General features: G+C 37.0%; 1 protein-coding gene across 6 annotated transcripts in view; it reads right to left on the reverse strand.

Moving 5' to 3' along the window:
• Window positions 1-22,292, reverse strand: part of FERMT2 (FERM domain containing kindlin 2) — a 93,359-nt gene that overhangs the window by 49,184 nt on the left and 21,883 nt on the right. For all 6 annotated transcript variants that reach the window (XM_047735979.1, XM_047735978.1, XM_047735982.1 and 3 more), the window contains exon 3: window positions 7,814-8,047. In XM_047735979.1, coding sequence (XP_047591935.1) covers window positions 7,814-8,047 — 234 coding nt within the window. The remainder of the gene's footprint in view (window positions 1-7,813; window positions 8,048-22,292) is intronic.

Here is a 22,292-nt window from a genome sequence, read left to right on the forward strand (position 1 = left end):
AAAAAAAAAAAAGCAGTAAAATCTACTTAACTCATGGGTAGAAAAAAATATAACTTTAACAAACCCCTGTCCATCAAAACAACAACAACAACAAAAAAATAGAACATGTAGAAATTTAAAAATAAAATACTGTAAGTAAAACAAATACACATGGCAGACTTAAACCTAACCACAGTGATAATCACATTAAAGATAAATGGCCTAAACAGTTTATAAAAGGGCAGGGATTGTCAGATTAAATGGAAAAAGCAAGTTCTAGCTATACGTTGTTTATAAGAAACCTAATTTAAAGCCATAAATTAAAAGAAACGGGATAATAAAAAATACTAATACCAACCAAAAGATAGCTGCAGCACTTTTTAAATACAGACAAGATATATTTCAAAGCTAATATTATCAGAAATACAGGTCATTTCAGTGTTAACAGAGAAGATTCATCAAGAGGACAAAACAATTTTAAATGTGTGCATATACTAATACGTTTTTTCGTTTGTTTTTTTTTTTTTAATATTTATTTATTTGACAGAGATCACAAGTAGGCAGAGAGGAAGGCAGAGAAAGAGGGGGAAAGCGGGCTCCCCACTGAGCAGAGAGCCCTATGCGGGGCTTGATCCCAGGACCCTGAGATCATGACCTGTGTTGAAGGCAGAGGCTCAACCCACTGAGCCATCCAGGCGCCCCTACTAATAATACTTTAATAAAACTGACAGATGTGAAAGGAGCAAGGACAAAGCAACAATTATAGCTTAAGACTGCAACATCCCTTTGCTTTTCAACCAACTTTGCCTGTCATTTTATAAAGCATCCCCACCCAATGACAATATACATTCTTTCCACATGCACACAGAAAGTTTCCTGTTTGGGGATAAGCCTCACTTGACAATGATGTATTAATCTTTTATTACTAGGCCCGATTTAAAATTTTGTTAACGATTTTTATGTCTATGAATAAAAATCATAAAAGAGATCATAAACTTGTCTTTCTTCATCAAAATTAAAATTTATGTTCTTCAAAAAAACTTAAAAAATAAACCACAGTGAAAAAGTATTTGCAAAACATAAATCCAATAAATTTTCTATATCCAGAATATCTAAAAAAGTGCTTACAATTCAGTAAGATGACAACATAATTTTTTTCTTTTAAAAAGGGGAGGCAAAGGATTTAAACAGATACTTTACCAAAAAAAGACATATGGGTAATCATGTAAAAAGATCCTCAACATCACTAGTCTTTAGCATAATACAAATTAAAGTCACCAGCACTTACTACTCTACATCCACTAGAACAGCTAAAACTAGAAAATGCTGCTAGAAGTTTTAAGTGATTCTTCATTTCTTTTTCATCTTTGTCATTATAGAAAAAGTAATCATCATTACTCCTAAAACAAGCCCTTTGCATTAGAATCTTTATGTACAAATTAGGCTACCAAAATGAAGTTACTCAAATTTTTAAAAAAATGTTTTTAAACACAACTGAATTTGAGTTAATTAGAGTTCTGTTCCACTACTACTGTCTACTACTACTATCCACATCAAATAGAGAACTTTGTAAGAACAGAAAAGAAAAAGTATTAACAAATTAGTATTGGTCAAGACTCAAATTGTTTTTGTACTGATGATATGAAATGGCAGCATAGTGCCTCTACGTAATTGTCAGTTAAACTTTGGGAGAATTTTCATTTCTTCTTAATAAGGCTCTACATTTGTAGAGCCTACACCTCCAAACACATGTTACAACCAAGAGCTGAAAGTACTTGTGCCTAGCCAAAAGTGGTTCTTTCAAAAAAAAAAAAAAAAAGAAAGAAAGAAAGAAAGAAAGAAAGAAAAAGGAAGTATAACTAAAAACCTCACTTAATCATTACATAAAAGTATTTTCTTAAGTTAAATTTTAAAAGAAAGCCAATATAATTTTTACTAAATCAAACACTTGAAAGCCAATCTGCCAAAACTCACATAAGAAATAATCTGAAGAGACCTGTGTCTATAATGAAATTGAATCAATAATTAATAACCTTGCAAAACAGAAAGCACTAGGGCCAGACTGGTTTACTGGTGAATTCTACCAAACACCTTTCTGGCTCTATTGAGATACTGAGTTACCTTTATACAATTAAGGTATACAGCATAGTAACTTGACTTATGTACACTGTGAAGTAATCACCACAGTAAGTTAACCACCACCCTTTAATATAAGTAAGCACACACACGCAAACACACAAAATCTTTGTGACTAGAACTCTTAACTTTCCAATATACCATACCAGCATTAACTATAGTCTTCATGTCATACATCACAACCCCAGTACTTACTTATCTTACAACTTAAGTGTGTACCTTTGACCACTTTCATCCGATTCTCCCCACTCTCTATCTTCTGCCTCTGGTAACCACAAAAATGATCTCTCTTTTAGCTTTTTTGTTTTTGTTTTGGGTTCCACATATAACCAAGATTATACAGTATTTTTCTGACTTTTCTTAACTTAGCATAATGCCTTCAAGGTCCATAGTGTTGTCACAAATAGCAGGATTTCCTTCTTTTTTATGGCTGAATAATAACTGTGTGTGTATCAAAACTTTTTTATCCATTCATCCGTCAGTGAATACTTACACTATTTCCTTGTCTTGGCCATTGCAAATAGTGTTGCTATGAACATGGGGATGCAGATTATCTCTTCACGACAGTGGTTTCATTTCCTTCAGTTATATTCCAAAAGTACAATTGCTGGGTTGTATGGTAGTTCTATTTTTAATTTTCTGAGAAATTTTCATACTGTTTCCATTGTGGCTGGGTTCCTTTCTCCATATCCTTGCCAGTATTTATCTGTCTTTTTGACAACAGCCATTCTAACAGGTATGAGGTGACACTGCATTGTGGTTTTGGTTTGTATTTCTCTAATGATTAGTGATACTGAACACTTTTTCTGTGTATCTGTTGACTATTTGTATATGTATCTTCTTTGGGAAAATGTCTATTCAGGTCCTTTATACCCAATTTTAGTTGGATTTTTGTTTGTTTTTTTGTTTTTTCTACTAAGTTGTATGAGGTCTTTCTAAAATTTAGATATTTACCCTTTCTCAGTTACAGGATTTGTAAGTATTTTTTCTTATTCAGAGATTTTCATTCTGTTGACTGTTCCTTTTGCTGTGCAGAAATTTTTTGGTTTGATACAATCCTACTTATTTATATTTGCTTGTGCTTTATGTATTATAACCAAAAGTCACTACCAGGACCCATTTCAAGGAGCTTTTTTTCCTATCTAACAAACACTTAAGAAATTATATTAATTCTCTAAAATCTCTTTTGGAAGATAAAGTGAAGGGAATACTTCCTAATTCATTCCATGAAGCCAGCATTACTCTAATACCAAAATCAAAAGCTTTATAAAAAAACTACAGACCAATATGTATGCAAAATCTTCAAAGTATTAGCAAACAGACTTCAACAATGCATAAAAAGAATCGCACACCGTGACCAAGTGAGATTTATGCCAACTATACAAGGGTGGTTCAGGATCCAAAAATCAACATAATCCATCTCATCAAAGACTAAACAAAAAAGACTAAAGAAAACTCACATGATCACATCAAAAGATATAAATTAAAAAAGCATGACAAAATCCAATTTCAAGTTCATAATTAAGAACTCAGTAAGCTAGCAAGCATTCTCAGCTTGATAAAAAATACTTACAAACCCCCCCCCCCCCCAAAACCCCTACAAAACCCTTTAGCAAAGGACATACCTAACAATGATAAACTTGAAGCTTTCCCACTAAGATCAAGAACAACGCAAGGATATCCCTCTCCCACCATGGCTATTCAACATCTTACTCCAACTACTAGCTAATACGGTAAGACAAGAAAAGAAAAAAAAAGTATATAGATTGGGAAGAAGAAGATGGTCTTCATTCACAAATATAATCATCATTCCTACAGAAAATTCAGAATAATCAACAAAAACTCCCCTAACAAATAATTACAGGAAGGTTGCAGGATACATAGTAAATTTATAAAAGTATATTACTTTCCAATATTCCAGCAATGAACAAGTGGAATTTGAAATATAAAACACAATACTACTTCCATCAACACATAAAAAAGAAAATAAATATAAATCTAACAAATATGTATAAGATCTTAATGAGGAAAACTATAAAACTGATGATGAAAGAATCAAAAAATAAATGGAGAGATGTTCCACATTCAAGTATATGAAAATTCAATATTGTTATCAGTTCCTCTCAATTTAATCTACAGATTCAATGTAATCAAAATCCCAGCACATTATTTTATGGATACCAACAAACTGATTCTAAGGTTTATATGGAAAGGTAAAAGACCCAGAATAGCCAAATCATACTGAAGGAGAAAATCAAAGTTGAAGGACTGATGATACATGACCTCAAGACTTATATAAGCTATCATAATCAAGACAGGGTGCTACTGGAAAAAAAAAAAAAAACAAATAGATCAATGGAATAGAATGTAGTACCCAGAAATAAACCAATATAAGTACAGTGAAGTGATCTTTGACAAAAGAACAAAGGCAATATAACAAAAGATAATTTTTCAATATATAATGCTAGAACAACTGCACATCCCATGCAAAAAAAGGAATCTAGACCCAGGCCTTACAAGCTTCACAAAAATTAACTCAAAATGGATCACAGTCCTAAATGTAAAACAAAAAATGATAAAACCCCCAGATAACACAGAAAAAAAAAAAAAATCCAGATGATCTTGGGTTTAGTGATGGCATTTTAGATATGACAATAAAGATGTGATCCACAAAAGAAGTAACTGATAAGCTAGACTTCATTAAGATTAAAACTTTCTGCTCCCTCAAAGAAATTATCAGAGAATGAAAAGACAAGCCAGACACTGGAATAAAATATTTGCTAAAGGAATATCTAATACAGCACTATTTTCCAAAACACTATACTAGGAACTCTAAAAATTTGACAGTTAAGAAAACAAACAACCTGGTTAACACAATGGGCCAAAAGGGATGGCTCAGTTGGTTAAGCATCTGACTCTTGATCTCAGTGTCATAAGTTCAAGTTCCCACACTGTGCTCCACATTGTGCATTAGAGCCTACTTAAAAAAAAAAAAAAAAAAAAAAGACTGAAGACCTTAACAGACACCTCCATAAAAAAGATGTACAGATAGCAAATGACCATATGAAAAGATGCTCCACATCCTATGCCATCCAAGAAATACAAATTAAAGTAACAATGAAATGTCATGAATGGCCACAATCCAGAACATAACACCATCAAATGCTGGTGAGGATTCAGAGGAGGAACTCTCATTCACTGCTGGTATGAATGCCAAATGGCACAGCTACTTCGGAAGACAGTTTGGTGGTTTCTTAAAGAATTAAACAGGGGCGCCTGGGTGGCTCAGCGGGTTAAGCCGCTGCCTTCAGCTCAGGTCATGATCTCAGGGTCCTGGGATCGAGCCCCACATCGGGCTCTCTGCTCAGCGGAGAGCCTGCTTCCTCCTCTCTCTCTCTGCCTGCCTCTCTGCCTGCTTGTGATCTCTCTCTGTCAAATAAATAAATGAATGAATAAATAAATAAATAAATAAATAAGAATTAAGCATATTTTTTTCCTATGTTCAACAATCACACTCCTTAGTATTTACCTAAAGGAACTGAAAACAAATGCCCATACAAAAGCCTCCACACAGATGTTTATAGTAGCTTTTCTTGCTATTGCAAAACTTGGAAAAAACTAGCGATGTAGGTTCTGTAGCTATGTAGGATAAACAAACTGGTACATCCAGACAATGGGATATTATTCAGTGCTAAAGTGAACTGAGCTATCAAGCCATGAGAAGACATGAAAGAAACTTAAATGTATATTAGTATGCAAAAGAAACAATCGGAAGAGACTACATACTGTATGACTCCAATTGTACCATATTCTGGAAAAGCCAAAACTACAGAGACAGTAAAGAGATCAGTGATTGCCAGGAGGTAGGCGAGAGGGAAGAGCACAGATTTTTAGCGCAGTGAAACTGCTCTATATGATACTATAATGATGGATACATGTCATGTCTTTGTCCAAACCCACAGACTGTTAATGGGACTCTCTGTACTTTCTGTTCAATTTTGTTTATAAAGTTTATGAACTAAAGAAATAGATAAATGATATAAATGGGTAAGTAAAAAAAAAAAAACCTTAGATGACTAATAGAGATACAGAAATATACTTACCTTTATGAACTAAAATGAAATACTGTATTTTTTCACTCAAAAAAGTAAACACTAAAAACTGACAATATTCAAATGTTAGTGATGATTTGGGACAATGAGTTTTCATATGTTGCTGCCCGTAATGTAAATTGGTACAGCAGTCCCCCCTTATCCATTATTTCATTTTCCATGGTTTCAGTTAATTGTGATCTAGAAGCAGATGATCCTTCTTCTGATGTACCATCCAGCCTAATGCTGTGTCACAGTGCCTATATCCTTCACCTCACTTCATCTCATCCCATATGCATTTTATCATCTCACATCACTACAAGATAAAGAAGTCTGAGTCAGTATAAGAGGATATTTTGAGGAACAGACCACATTCACATGACTTTTATCATAGTGTATTATTATAATTGACCTATTTTGTTTATTATTGTTAATCTCTTACCATACCTGATTTATAAATTAAACTTTATCATAAATATGTATGTATAGGAAAAAAACAGTAGATATAGGGGTGCTATCTGTGGTTCCAACCATCTACCAGGGGTCTTGGAACATATCCCTCACAGAGAAGTAGGGGACTATTGTATAACCACTTGAGAAACTCCGACATACAAATACAAACTGCAAAAAGAAAAATACCCAAAGAGTTATGGCAGTATACTGTTTATGGATATCTAAACACATAAATTTGAAGAAATACATGTACATATATGTGTGCTGATGTATTTTTAAAAGTACTAGAAGGATATACACACAGACTTATGACAGTGGTTGCTTTGTGAAGGGAAATTATAAGAATGTGACTCAAGAACTTTATTATTGTGACTTTAAAAAACTTTTGCAAAATGTCAGTTATTAATTCTAAGCTAACAGGAATTAGGTAATTTTCATATAATTCCTTATACTTTTCTATATGTTTATTTTTTCCTAAAAACCCCATTAAGCATAAAAAACACTATAATTTCAGTCATTAGATCAAAACAATAATGTTCTACATCTCCCCCTAAATCTGTGGTATAAAAGAATTATGTACTAGTCATAATGGCAATAGTTCATTTTCTCTGATAGTTGAATACTTCCTGTCATATGACATAACTGGGTCAGCCAAAAGTAGTCCACATTTCATTTCAGAAAGCATAAACAGAATCACTACAAGAGTGTTCAAGTTGTAGTTGAACTTCAAGTTCAAGTTGCTTAAGGAAGATAACACTCATGGTCATTTCCTTAGGAGCTATGTCAGGCCTTCAGTGAAGGAAGTGACACTATGTGCCTGAATCACCAAAATCAAATAGTGATTTATGTGAAGGAAACATTGCAAAACCTATATCCTGAAAATAACGCCTTTTTTCTTTTCCTTCCCAAGAAATAAAAATTAAGTCATCAGAATGAAGTATTCCATAATACTTCTAGTAAGGAAAGAATCCTGTTCCATCTTACCTCAATATTTCTTTATCTTAAAGTAATAAAAAACTTTCAAGAAGAAAGTGAAAAACTGACATATACATACAGACATAGCTCACCCCACCCTACTCTTTGAAATAAGCTGTTAATCATCAGTCATACATACATCACACCACTAATACTTTCATGAAGAATTTGATACTTACTAAAAGTCTTACAGATGTCAGAAACAGCTTTGAAGACTCTATCAGAGAAATTCACTTTCACCTTCACATACTTCATGTTGGGAAGCTGCAGGCGGAGCAGTTTGTGCTGGGGGGTGAACTGAAGCTTAGCATCTGCCTGAATGCCATACTTATCCAAGGTCCAATGTGTCTTAAGAAGCCAAGTTCTCTTCTTTTCCCACCAGAGAGCATGGTCAGACCAATCCTTTTTAACATCTATTAAGAAACAAGCAATAAACAAAACACTTAAAAATCACTAAGTTTACCTAGAGAGAAATTATAAGAAGAAAGCTAAATTGGGTATTTAATACAAGCAACTAATTAAAATACGAAGTGTCTGTTATGTGATAGATAAAAAAAGAAATCCTAAAGAGCTGAGAAAACACTGTGCCCTTGAAAGCCATACATAACGTAGCTGAGGCGGAGTACACAGTGTAACTAATCATCAGGTACAATATAGGGCACAAGGATGAAGAGAGAATACACTGTAGTCACTCAGAAAACAAAGGGAACCCTGGGAACTAGACTCGGAAAAATTAATAATGAAGTGGAGTCTGTGGGTTCTAAGCCCAGCCTTAAAGAAAGGACAATATTCTGATAAAGCCGGTGAGAAGGCTGAGGTTTGTTTATAAGGCTGCAGATGTGTGTTGAGGTGTACAAGGAGTAGTGAAGACTAAGATGGGGAATCCAAGTGAACAAAAACCAATATCCTAGGTGAAGCGTATGGAGAAAAATGTCCACGAGTAAGAGAAAAAACAAAACACTACATCCCAAAAATACAAGCTGTCCCAAATACATTTCCAGAGAAGTAACTTACAAGTTACATCAACCCAACTTTTTCCCCAATATATTCTGATACAAGTGTAAAAGAAAATGTTATTACCTGCTAAACTATTTGACAGCCTTATGCAATTAAATTAAATGAAACCAAATAAAAGAATAAACACAAGATCTGGCTTACCTCAGTAAAGCAGATCATAACATAAACTTGCAAAATAAAATCCAACTTCAGCTATTTTTTTAAAGTAGCAATAAAAGTGAAGACTTTTTAGATAAGTATGCATTAAACTAAGAACCAAAAAAGGGGATATGATATTTCAAAAAAAGAATAGGCAGGGCGGGGCACCTGGGTGGCTCAGTCATTAAGCATCTGCCTTTGGCTCAGGTCATGCTCCCAGGGTCCTGGGATCAGGGTCTGGGATCCAGGGTCTGGGATCCAGGGTCCCAGAGCCCCACACCGGGCTCCCTGCTCTGCAGGAAGCCTGCTTCCCACTCTCCCATTCCCTGTGCTTCTGTTCCCTCTCTTGCAGTCTCTCTCTCTCTCTCTCTAATAAATAAATAAATAAATAAAATCTTAAACAAAAAAAAAAGAAAGAAAAAAAAAAATAGGGCACCCAGGTGGCTCAACTGGTTGAGTGACCGACTCTTGGTTTCAACTCAGGTCATGATCTAAGGGTACTGGGATTGAGCCTGGAGTGGGACTCTGAACTCAGCTCTGAGTCCTGCTGGAGGATTCTCTCTCTCTGACCCTCCCCCCACTTTCCTCTGAACATACTCTCTAAAATAAATAAATAAATAAATCCTTAAAACAAAAGATTGGCCAAAGCCTTCCAGGGAAAGGGAAAAACAAACAAACAAACAAACCTGGAAAATAGCATTCTTACAAATAAAACAACCAATTATCATGATTGTGATAAAAAGCTAATTTTAACAGATTTAAAAAGCACCGGTCAACTTTTAGAAAATGAGCTCAAAAGCATATGCTAATATGAAATTTTTTTAAAACACAACTAGTATACCTAAAATCCTCATATAGTAAAAAGTAAAATTTTTGCGCTGATTATGTGCCTGGAAACCCCTCTCTAATGGTGAAACTTACATCATACGATTTGAACTTCTCATTGTAGAAGAAACACATCACAAGTGGAGAAACACTTTCAATTCCCCAGACGTTAAAAGAAATTTAATCAGTAAGTATTTTTTTCCTTTTTAGATTTTATTTATTTCAGAGATAGAGAGACAGAGACAGAGCACAAGCAGAGGGAGCTGCAGGCAGAGGGAGAAGCAGGCTCCCTGCTGACCAAGAAGCCTGATGCCTGACTTGATCGCAGGACCCTAGGATCTTGACCTGAGCCAAATGCTTAACAACTGAGCCACCCAGGCGTTCCTAATCAAGTACTTTCATGGGAGAACTGTAGTTACTTGTCATTACACTGCCATTTTGAAATTTTATTACTTGTTTTGGGAAAACCCAGTCAATCATGTTATTTGAAGTTTGGCTGTAGAAATACATGTAACTACTATTTTATAACTACTCACTTCATTATGTGACACAATGTATATAGTACCCTGAATCTTAAGTTATTTTCCAGCATAGAAAATGTCAATTAACTTTTTTTTTTTTTTAAGATTTTATTTATTTATTTGAGAGAGAGACAGTGAGAGAGAGCATGAGCAAGGAGAAGGTCAGAGGGAGAAGCAGACTCCCCATGGAGCCGGGAGCCCAATGTGGGACTCGATCCTGGAACCCCGGGATCATGACCTGAGCCGAAGACAGTCGTCCAACCAACTGAGCCACCCAGGCGTCCCGTCAATTAACTTTTGAACACAGAAAATCTAATTTTGCTCACAGAAAAACAAAGTTGGGACCTTTTCATTTATTCTGAGGTAACTAGTCACACAAGTTAGGTGATTTACTTTTTTCTTCATGAATAGAAAACCCAAGACAGAAAAAGATCACCTGCAAAGAACGTACCAATTTGAGTAAGGCTGAGCTGAACTGAATTAATGGTAGGTAGGCATACAATACTTTCTTCCCCATTCCTCAGTCCATTCACTCTGCTGTACTCTTGTGCCAGGGTCAATCACTAAGGAAGCCATATCTCTCCAGTGGGGGGGAGAAGGGAAGAAAAAGCTGTATACTACCACTACTACTACCGCCACCAAAAGTATACAACAACCGACTGTCATTTGAATTCCTCCAAGAGTAAACCTGAAATAAGAACTTTGAGGGGAAGCATACTTGAGGGGATTAGGGACAGTGAGATGGACTGCTGTTTGTAACTGGAGTTCAGTCCTGCTAAAGACCCTCTAGACTAATTATGTGGAACATGCCTAACACTTGGCCCACCTAAGGAAAGAGAAGCTATCCACTTCCTTGGTTAAAGGTTGTCCCCAAGGCCATTAAATTCCTACTACTTTCTGGATGTCATGTATGTAGTTGACCACCCTTCACTCAGGCAGAGGAAACTCACAAAGCCCCAAATATTTGTATCAGGACATTTATAGAAAAACTTTGTGGGCCCCTGACAAATGACAATCTCAACTTCACAACAATTAGACTTCAAATCCTAACCTCAGAAACAAGCACCTCACCTGATTTTCCTCTTTAAAAATCTGACCCTCCCCATCAATTCCACTTCCCTTTCTCACAACAAAGGAGCAGCACACCTGTATCCATCAAGAATAAACAGGGGAGTGCAGCCCGTCGCAGGGCCTTATCCTAGAAACCTGAGCCGTAACCAAGAGTTGGGACACTTAACCGACTGAGCCACCCAGAGGCTCTACAGTATCATTTTTTTAAGTAGGCTCCCTGCCCAGCCTGAACTCATGACCCTGAAATCAAAACCCCAGCTAAGATCAAGTCAGATGCTTAACCAACTGAGCCACCCACGTGTCCCTACAGTATCAATTAAACAGTGACTGGAATGATTCTATAAAGCTCAAAACACATTTATAGTAATTACTCTTTAATCTGCTCTTCAGCAGAGTCATTGTGTCACAGTTTCACTTCAAAACTTTTTAGAGACTTGACTGAGCTCTCTTAAATATGCAAAACAATGTTTTCTTGGTTTCTAGGAAATCTTCCTCTGGTGCTACTTTGAAACTAATACTTACACATGAAGACCCACAACTGGCTTCACCCAGGATATCATAAGAATATAGCTGTTCTATTCAGATGCAGCAAAAACTTATTTTAAACACTGATCAAAATCCTAAGAAAAATGATGGTGTATCAATTGAGAATCATTCACCGAGGCAAGCACAAGAACCAACTGTACATCAAAAATGCTTAACGAATTTTGTGTGTATATGTGCAAAGCAGTATATCTTAATGTAATGACTCTTGGTACTTAAAAGTTATCTAGTACACTACAGTGCAGCTTGTCTCTACAGTGCAACTGTAACTGGTATAAACAACGTGCACAAGAGTAGATTTCAGATATCAACATATATATTTACATATTGCTCCCATTAGAGACTGAATAGAGGCATAAAAAACTTTGATTTTAAAAGTAAAATGGTCAGGGCACCTGGGTGACTCAGTTGTTAAGCGTCTGCCTTTGGGGCTCAGGTCATGATCCCAGGGTTCTGGGATTGAGCCCCACATTGGGCTCCCTGTTCAGTGAGGAGCCTGCTTCCGCCTCTTCCACTCCCCCTGTTTGTGTTCCCTCTCTTGCTGTGTCTCTGTCAAATAAATAAATAAAATCTCTAAAATAAATAAAGTAAAATGGCCATCTATAAAATAATTATGAATAAATGAAAAGTAAATGAAAATGCTACTTATTTGTAAAACAATGGTTTATTTTTCTTTGTGTATTTCTTTTAAAATAATGGATCATTTTCTTTATAAACAGTAAGAGGATTTATAAACAGTTACTGAAATTCCCTACATTTGCATAATCAGAAAGCTTTGGAACAACTTTCCATGTATTTAAGTCCCTTTCACATCAAAATCTGAGCCCTACACCATGTTCTAATAAACAAACATTTCTGATTTTTCAGAATGGTAGTCTTGGTGTTCCAAACGTAGCACTGGACAACTGAATGCAACACACACATACTCTCACTCATAAGAATAACCGGCCTGGAGTGCCTGTGTGGCTTGGTCGATTAAAAGACTTGACTCTTGGGGCGCCTGGGTGGCTCAGTGGGTTAAAGCCTCTGCCTTCGGCTGAGGTCATGATCTCAGGGTCCTGGGATTGAGCTCCGCATCAGGCTCTCTGCTCAGCAGGCAGCCTGCTTCCCCACTCTCTTTGCCTGCCTCTCTGCCTACTTGTGATCTTTCTCTCTGTCAAATAAATGAATAAAATCTTAAAAAAAAAAAAAAGACTTGACTCTCAATTTCATTTCAGGTCAGGATTTCAGGGTCATGAGACTGAATCAGATGTCAGGCTCTTCACTGGCTACGGAGCCTGGTTAAGATTGTTTAAGATTCTCTCTCTCTCTACCTGCCTCCCCACTCTCTCAAAATACCAACAACAACAATAATAATAACAACAACAATAATCACCCTGCCACTTGCTATGGTAGAACTTATTAGCAAGCATCAGCATAAAGGGGACTTGTTCCATCAATATCATATAACCATTCAAGGGGTAGATCATGCTCAACATGTTCTGATAGTTTGTCCAATGTCAGGATTTCAGTTGTGCTCCAGGTACAGTGTAAATCGCCTTCTTGTATTTGGTATACTGTGACGTTAAAATCTTGTATCCAGATTTTTAAGAAGCAACATACCATAAACACAAACCTCCTCAGAAAGGAAACCTAAGGGGGAAAATGTACTACTATAAAGTCATGGTTTTCTTTCTCATAAATTTAGCCTTTTTAGTAACTTTTTAGAAGTCAAGAATTATTTAGATTATGGTTTCATATACCCAATAAAAGTTATAATAAGTTTTAGTAATATGTGTAAATTTCTCAAAACATTTTGCCAACACTGAGTAATGTGTAGAATTGATGAATCACTATTTTGTACACCTGAAACTAATGTAACACTGTATGTTAATTATGCTGAATTTATAAATTAACTTTTAAAATTAATTTTTAAAAATCTGCCAGAATTCTAGAAAGAATTATTCCTGTGTTCCTCCCGTATTTAATACACCCAATTATGTTGTGCTCTGTTCCACATAAAACTACTACTACCTGACAGACACTCAAATTCATATCATTAAAATTTCAAATGGCTAAAACATTAACTGTATCAATAAAAATCTTCTCATTTGACTATAATAGAATGCTCTTCAAATTCAAAAAGTAGTAGAATATTTAGGGGGCGCCTGGGTGGCTCAGTGGGTTAAAGCCTCTGCCTTCGGCTCGGGTCATGATCCCAGGGTCCTGGGATCGAGCCCCGCATCGGGCTCTCTGCTCAGCGGGGAGCCTGCTTCCTCCTCTCTCTCTCTCTGCCTGCCTCTCTGCCTACTTGTGATCTCTGTCTGTCAAATGAATAAATAAAATCTTTAAAAAAAAAAGTAGTATTTATCCTCAAAGACACCAAGTGTGTATTTTAAGGAACAGAAGGCTTAGGGCTTTCATTATTGGGAGGCTGAGTACACAAACATTGCTTATTCTACCAAATGGCTTTTGGAGCATTCACCCGCTCCATTAGTCACAAAAGAATCAAGTATTTCAAAAAGCTTTCTGCTAAGGAAAATACTATGTCCATCTTTATGCAAGGACAGCTACCTTAGACTCTAGAAAATATGAGCACAGAGAAAGGAGATACACTATTAACACTCTATTTAATCTTTTCCTTATAGGGTCACAATTCCTTCTTGACCACTTTGATATGCAATTCTAAAATGCAGTTATTTACTTCCATTTTTAAACAATCTTAATTGTTTAAAAAGTAAAAAAAAAAAAGGCAAATAGTTAACTGAATTAACTTAAGTACCCACATTTCAAAAATAAGTAACTTATTAATAACAATTTGAAATAAACAGGAAACAAAATGTTACTTTAAAGTGGCTTAGATTTCTGTTTGCATATTTAAAAAATAATAGTCAAATTTAAATATTATTTAAAAAATAATAGTCATTCAGGAAGGAAATACAGAATTTGTTTAGCATTCTCATAACTTCCATAAACCAAAAGCAAAGTTTATATTAGATAATCTTTGACAAGTCAAAATTTAATTTTATTTTTAAATTTTATTTATTTGACAAAGAGAGGTAGAGAGCACAAGCAGGCAGAGTAGCAGGCAGAGAGAAGGAGAAGCAGGCTCCCCTCTGAACAAGGAGCCCGCTGTGGGGCTGGACCTCAGATCAGGACCTGAGCTAAAGGCAGTCGCTTAACCAACTGAGCCACCCAGGTGCCCCAACATTTTATTTTAAATTGTAAGTACACAAATACCTTCTCAGCACATGCCTTATTTTTGTACATAGATTTTTCTGTTGTGTTTCCTGTTTCCTTTTAGATTCCTCTTAAAATCCCAAATTAGGTAGTATATAACTATTACATGTCAAGAATTTACCCTCTCTTTAATGACAGCAAAAAACTTCAGTCCTAGTAAGCTATTAACAAAGCTACTAAGCAACTAGTTCTGACACCACTGTGAGCAAGCCATGCAAACTGACCAGACATAAGACAGTGTCCCCTTGACCTCCAAAATAAGACGCCATCACACCACTTACTTATACCACCTAGTCACCTATCTACCAAATTTAAAAGAGGATTTTCCCTCATTCATTTCATAACCAGATTGAAACAATTACAGCCACACCTCTTTTTATTGTACTTCGCAGATACTGTGGGGTTTTTTTGTTTACAAATTGAAGGGTTTGTAGCAACCCAGCTTTGAGCAAGTGTGCTGGTGCCATTTTCCAACGGCATTTGCTCACGTCATATTTCTGTCACATTTTGGTAGTTCTTGCAATATTTCGAACTTTATTATTATTTTTTTATGGTGATCTGTGATCAGTCATATGATTTGCTAAAAGCTCAGATAACAGTTAGCATTTTTTAGCAATAAAATATTTTTAAAGGGCTGCCTGGGTGGCTCAGTTGTTAACGTCTGCCTTTGCCTCACGTCATGATTGAGCCCCCACATCAGGCCCTGCTCATTGGGGAGCCTGCTTCTCTCTCTGCTGCTCCCCTTGCTTGTGCTCGCTCTGTCAAATAAATAAAATCTTTTAAAAAATGTTTTTAAATTAAGGTATGTGTATTGTTTTTTAGACAATGCTATTGCACACCTAAGACTACAGTGTAAATGTAATGGTTATATGCACTACAAAACCAAAATTTCATTTGACGTATTTTACTGGGACATTCATTTTATGGTGGTTGGGAACTAAATTCAAAGTATCTCTGGGGGCACCTGGGTGGCTCAGTGGGTTAAAGCCTCTGCCTTCAGCTCAGATCATGATCTCAGAGTCCTGGGATGGAGCCCCGAATGGGGCTCTCTGCTCAGCAGGGAGCCTGCTTCCCCTTCTCCCTATGCCTGCCTCTCTGCCTACTTGTGATCTCTGTCAAATAAATAAATAAAATAAAATCTTAAAAAAAAAAAAAGTATCTCTGAAGTATGCCGGCACTATAAATTTTATGATCAACATGGTCTGAGATACCACTGGGCAAGCCTATGTTTTTTAGTCCACCACTGTATTTCAAACTTCATAGCCATCCTCAAATTGCTGACTATCCTCCCTCTTTCTAAGTAGACAATGACAGATTCTACTTCAGAAAATACAGAGGCTATCAGATTGGAACTATTTCACCTACATGCCAACCAAATTTATAAACCTTCTTGTATTTATTCTACCTGTATGGGTATCCTGCCTTTGAGTTATGATAAAATAACTGTCTCAAACCAATCCTGTTAACTGTGCTGTGCTGCCCTTCTCACCTTCTAGGAACCACACACTTCTTACATTGACTCCCTAGGGATCTCATCCATTTCCATGGCTTTAAATGGCATGTATACACTCACATTCCTGAGCTTTATCTTCAGCCCAACCTTCTGCTTAGAGCACCTGCTTATATATCCTACTGCCTATCCCACATCTCCATCTGGATATCTCACAGGCATCTCAAACTTAATATATCCAAAACTTAACCCAATTTTCTATCTCAACTATTACTAAATAGCACTAACCATCAACTCAGTTGGCCAAACCTGAATCTAGAAGTAATGATTCTTCTCTTCCCACCATTCCCCACATCTATCAGCAACCTTTCTATTTAACTTCCAAAAATCTCCAATTTCCACTGGCATGAACCCATACTGTTCAGGTCACCAGCACCTCTTCCACTGATTACTGCAACAGCCCCCTGACAAGTCTACTGATTCCGTTCAGCACTTTACACACAACATCCCAAGGTGATCTACTCAACGTTAACTCTTGTCATTTCCCTGATGAAAATACTTTAACAGCTTCCAAATGCACTCAAAATAAAATCCAAATGCCTTATCATAGTCTACAAAACCCCACACACTATGGCCCATCCACTCCTCTGAATTTATTTTTCGCTACTCTTCCTCTGCTTCAACCATACTTTTTGCTTCTCTTTATTCCAGAAACTAATATATAGAAGTAAGCTCTTTCCCGCCTTAGTGGCTTTGAACATGCTATTCCACTCTGAATGTCGAGTTCCCTCTTTCTCAAATTTTAGTTTAAATTTCATGCTCCCAGGGAAGCCTTCTCAATCACCCTAAGATAAACCTTCCAATGTCCTGTGTCCCTTCATTATTCTCTATTTCAGTACCCTGTGGTGTTGCTCAAAATTTGCATTCATTGTTGTTCATGGGTGGGGTAAGTGTCTTTCTTCCCTATTGGACTATACTCTCTAAAACAAACACAAGTTCTGTTTCAATCACCATTATATTGCTAGCACAGTGCCTGCACACAGTAACTGATAAACGAATAAATCCTCATATTGAAAAATTTAAACATCCTTCATTACTACCCCAAGAAAATATTATCCCGGACAAAGATTAATTTAGATACAGGTTTTAAAAAATCCATTTTGTTTTTAACTTCAGAATTAAAACATGCTTCTATACTAACCAGAAGCACAACAGAGATTTCCCTAGATGTGGGGAAATCAAACTGAATTGATTTCCTCTTCCTACTCGCATCTTCTAAAGAGGACAAATTACTTTGTCTAAGACAAACCCTATAATATGAAATGATTATATTCCAAAAATTCATTTTTAGGTCTTAGAATTCAGATTTGCCACAAAGAAATAGTATAAATAATAGGTAGGTTCCAAATCAGATTGTTGCCCAAATCTAAAATTTAAACCCAAAGCATATTATTAACAGTATTATACCACACTAAACATATATCACAAGATTTTTTGCAAAATATATGGTCAATGCTTCAATTTGAGAAAGAATGAAAACTGCTAGCAGTGGCACCTGTAGAGTCTGGGTTAGAGAGGGAAGAAAGAACACTGCTGGTAAGTTGTCAGGGAGACAAGGGCTTCCATCTAACTTACAGAACTGGGCTTCTCCCCAGTCTTCTTTCCACAACTCCAGGAATTAATCTGCCTCCTTCCTCTTCCCCAGCTGTAATCTGCTGTCTTAAGCCAAGGTTTCTTACATTTACTAAGCTACTGACAGTAGAAGAGCTTTAGTTTCTGCTTTCTTCTCCAACTGCTAAAACAAATACACATCTCTTCTAAGGTTTCTAAGGAGATGTCATTGCCACTAATACACAAAGACAGGGTCTACAAGTAAAATTAATGCTAAAATAAATTTTAAAATATCTCTATATGTTATCTCTAATATATATTGAAATTTAAAGACATCAGATCTTAATTTCACTATTCAATCATATTCTTTTGCCCTGAAGAACTTCTTACTCTCATCCCTTTAGGTTTCCTTCCTCTCAAACTTTTAATTTCAGAGGTAAGAATGCGGAGGATCCCCTCCCTTGATTTTAGGTGTGCCTTCTTGTTCTGGACGCTTTAGTAACTCAGAACTTCAAAAATGGAAAGAGGAAGCAAAATGGACAAACATTCTTATTCCTCCAGGGCACAATCAATATATGAAATAACAGACATTTTCCAAGTACCTACCATTTGCCACACTAAGCTAGGCCATGGGAATATAAAATTAGTAAGAACTCTCATTTGAGAGACACTTAAGAGCCCAAGTAAGGGACACAAACAAGTAAAATGAACTAAAAATATATTTAAAAACAAACAAACAAAAAACAAATGCCAGAGAAGCAACCAACTTTTTTAAAATTAACATATAATGTATTAACTGTTTCAGGGGTACAGGTCTGCGATTCATCAGTTTTACACAATTCACAGCCCTCACCATAGCACATACCCTCCCCAATGTCCATCACCCAGCCACCCCATCCTTCCCACCCCCTCCTCCACTCCAGGAACCCTCAGTTTGTCTCTCGAGATCAAGAGTCTTTTGTTTGTTTCCCCTCTCTGGTATCGTCCCATTTCATTGTTTCCTCTCTTCTCCCATGATCCACTGCCTTGTTTCTCAAATTCCACAAATCAGTGAGATTATATGTCTTTGATTGACTTACTTTGCTTAGCGTAACACCTCTAGTTCCATCCACGTCCTTGCAAATGACAGGATTTCATTTTTTGATAGCTTTCTAATACTCCATTGTGTGTGTGTGTGTGTGTGTGTGTGTGTGTGTGTGTGTGTGTATCTCACATCTTCTTTATCCATTCATCTGCGATGGTCATCTAGGCTCTTTCCACAGTTTGGCTATTGTGGACACTGCTGCTATAAACAGTGGGGTACAGGTGCCCCTTCAGATCACTACATTTATATCTTTGGGGTAAACACCCACTAGTGCAATTGCTGGGTTGTAGGGTAGCTCTATTTTCAACTTTTTGAGGAACCTCCATACTGTTTTTCAGAGTGGCTGCACCAGCTTGCATTCCCACCAACAATGCAAGATGGTTCCCCTTTCTCCACATTCTTGCCAAAGTCTCATTTCCTGACTTGTTAATTTTAGTCACACTGACTGGTGTGAGGTGGTATCTCATTGTGGTTTTGATTTGTATTTCTCTGATGCCAAGTGATATGGAGCACATTTTCACGTGTCTGTTGGCTATATGGATGTCTTCTTTTTAGAAATGTCTGTTCAGGGGCGCCTGGGTGGCTCAGTGGGTTAAGCCGCTGCCTTCGGCTCAGGTCATGATCTCAGGGTCCTGGGATCAAGTCCCGCATCGGGCTCTCTGCTCGGCAGGGAGCCTGCTTCCCTCTCTCTCTCTCTCTCTCTACCTGCCTCTCTGTCTACTTGTGATCTCTCTCTGTCAAATAAATAAATAAAATCTTAAAAAAAAAATGTCTGTTCATATCTTGTGCCCATTTCTTGATTGGATTATTCGTTCTTTGGGTGTTGTGTTTGGTAAGTTCTTTATAGATACCAGATACTAGCCCTCTGTGTGATAAGTCATTTGCGAATACCTTCTCCCATTCTGTCAGTTGTCTTTTGGTTTTGTTTACTGTTTCCTTCGCTGTGCAAAAGCTTTTTATCTTGATGAAGTCCCAGTAGTTCATTTTTACCCTTGTTTCCCTTGCTTTTGGCGATGTTTTTAGGAAGAAGTTGCTGTGGCTTAGGTTGAAGAGGTTTGCTGCCTGTGTTCTGAAGGGTTTTGATGGATTTCTGTCTCACATTGAGGTCTTTCATCCATTTTGAGTCTATTTTTGTGCATGGTTAAGTAAATGGTCCAGTTTCATTCTTCTGCATGTGGCTGTCCAATTTTCCCAACACCATTTGTTGAAAAGACTCTTTTTTCCATTGGACATTCTTTCCTGCTTTGTCAAAGATTAGTTGACCACAGAGTTAAGAATCCATTTCTGGGCTCTCTATTCTGTTCCACAGATCTATGTGTCTGTTTTTGTGCCAGTACCATACTGTCTTGATGATTACAGCTTTGTAATAGAGCTTGAAGTCTGGAATTGTGATGCTAACAGCTCTGTTGTTCTCTGGCTATTCAGGGTCTTTTCTGGTTCTGTATAAATTTTAGGATTATCTGTTCCACTTCTGTGAAAAAAGTTGATGGTATTTTGATGGGGATTGTATTAAATGTGTAGATCGCTCCAGGTAGTATGCACATTTTAACAATATTTTCCTTCCAATCCATGAGCATGGAACATTTTTCCATTTTTTTTTTTAAAGATTTTACTTATTTATTTGACAGAGATCACAAGTAGGCAGAGAGGCAGGCAGAGAGAGAGGAAGGGAAGAAGGCTCCCTGCTGAGCAGAGAGCCGATGCAGGGCTCCATCCCAGGACCCTTGGATCATGACCTGAGCTGAACGCAGAGGCTTTAACCCACTGAGCCACCAGGCTCCCGTTTTTCCATTTCTTTGTGTCTTCCTCATTTTCTTTCATGGGTATTGTATACTTTCCTGAGTACAGATTCTTCTTGTTGGTGTATAGAAATGCAACTGATTTCTGTGCACTGTTTTTATAACCTGCCACTTTACTGAATTCTTGTATAAGTTCTAGCAGTTTTGGAGTGGAGGCTTTTGGATTTTCCACATAAAGTATCATATCATCTGCAAAGAATGAGGGTTTGACTTCTTTGCCAATTCGGATTCCTTTTTTCTTTTTGTTGTCTGATCAGAACCAACCAATTTTAATGTAAAAGAGGAATTAGGCTCTGAAGAAGAGGTGGTATTTTACCTTATTTGTTAAAAAAGATTTTATTTATTTATTGGACAGAGAGAGATCACAAGTAGGCAGAGGCAGGCAGAGAGAGAGAGGGAAGCAGGCTCCCCGCCGAGCAGAGAGCCCAATGTGGGGCTCGATCCCAGAACCCTGAGATCATGACCTGAGCTAAAGGCAGAGGCTTAACCCACTGAGCCACCCAGGCGCCCCCCCCTTTTAAAAAGATTTTTACCTGATTCTTAAGAGATACGGGATTTCCAACATGCGCTCAGAGGAACTATCCTATAGACAAAGGAGTCTCTAAATCAGATTTTTTAATGAAGGTAATTATGATGGGATTATGGAGAATAAATCAAGAAAAGGAAGTGCCTGATAGCAAGAAATTTACTACAACATTCCGGAAAAAGGACCTGACCTAAGGCAGCAGCTGAAGAGAAGGAGCCAAATACAAGGACTATGTCTAGGAATCACAGATCTTAATGATACTGACTATAGATGAGAGAAGATAGCTGTAGGTGAAATGGAAAGCTAGAAAGCTCCTAGCTTGAAAATTAAATGGAGAGCAACAAAAGCACTAAGATCTGGGGCACCTGGGTGGCTTAATAGATTAAGCATCTGCCTTTAGCTCAGGTCATGATCCCAGAATCCTGGGATGGAACCCCACAGCGGAGTCCCTGTTCGGTAGGGAGTCTGCTTCTCCCTTTACTCCTCCCCCTTCTTGTGATCTAGCTCTCTCTCTCATGCTCTCTCTCTCTCTCAAATAAATAAAAATGTTTTTAAAAATTAAAAACAAAACAAAAACAAAAACAACCCAGAGTGGAAATACTAAGTCTTGTCAGAGGGAGCAATGAGAAGTGAGATATGCTTTCACATGAGGATTTTATTTCCTCTCTTCCCTTCCTTAGCACCTGCCTTTCCTACCTCAAAGCTAAGTGACCTGCACTGGTAAGAGCACTATTATGTGGTAGATTTCAAGAAATCTTTCTTTGTTGTTGTTGTTTTTAAAGGCTCTATGCCAAAGGTGAGGTGTCATTCAACTCACAACCCTGAGATCTAGAGTTGCAAGCTCCATCGTTTGA

The sequence above is a fragment of the Lutra lutra genome, chromosome 7 (assembly GCF_902655055.1).
Source record: "Lutra lutra chromosome 7, mLutLut1.2, whole genome shotgun sequence".
NCBI lineage: Eukaryota > Metazoa > Chordata > Mammalia > Carnivora > Mustelidae > Lutra > Lutra lutra.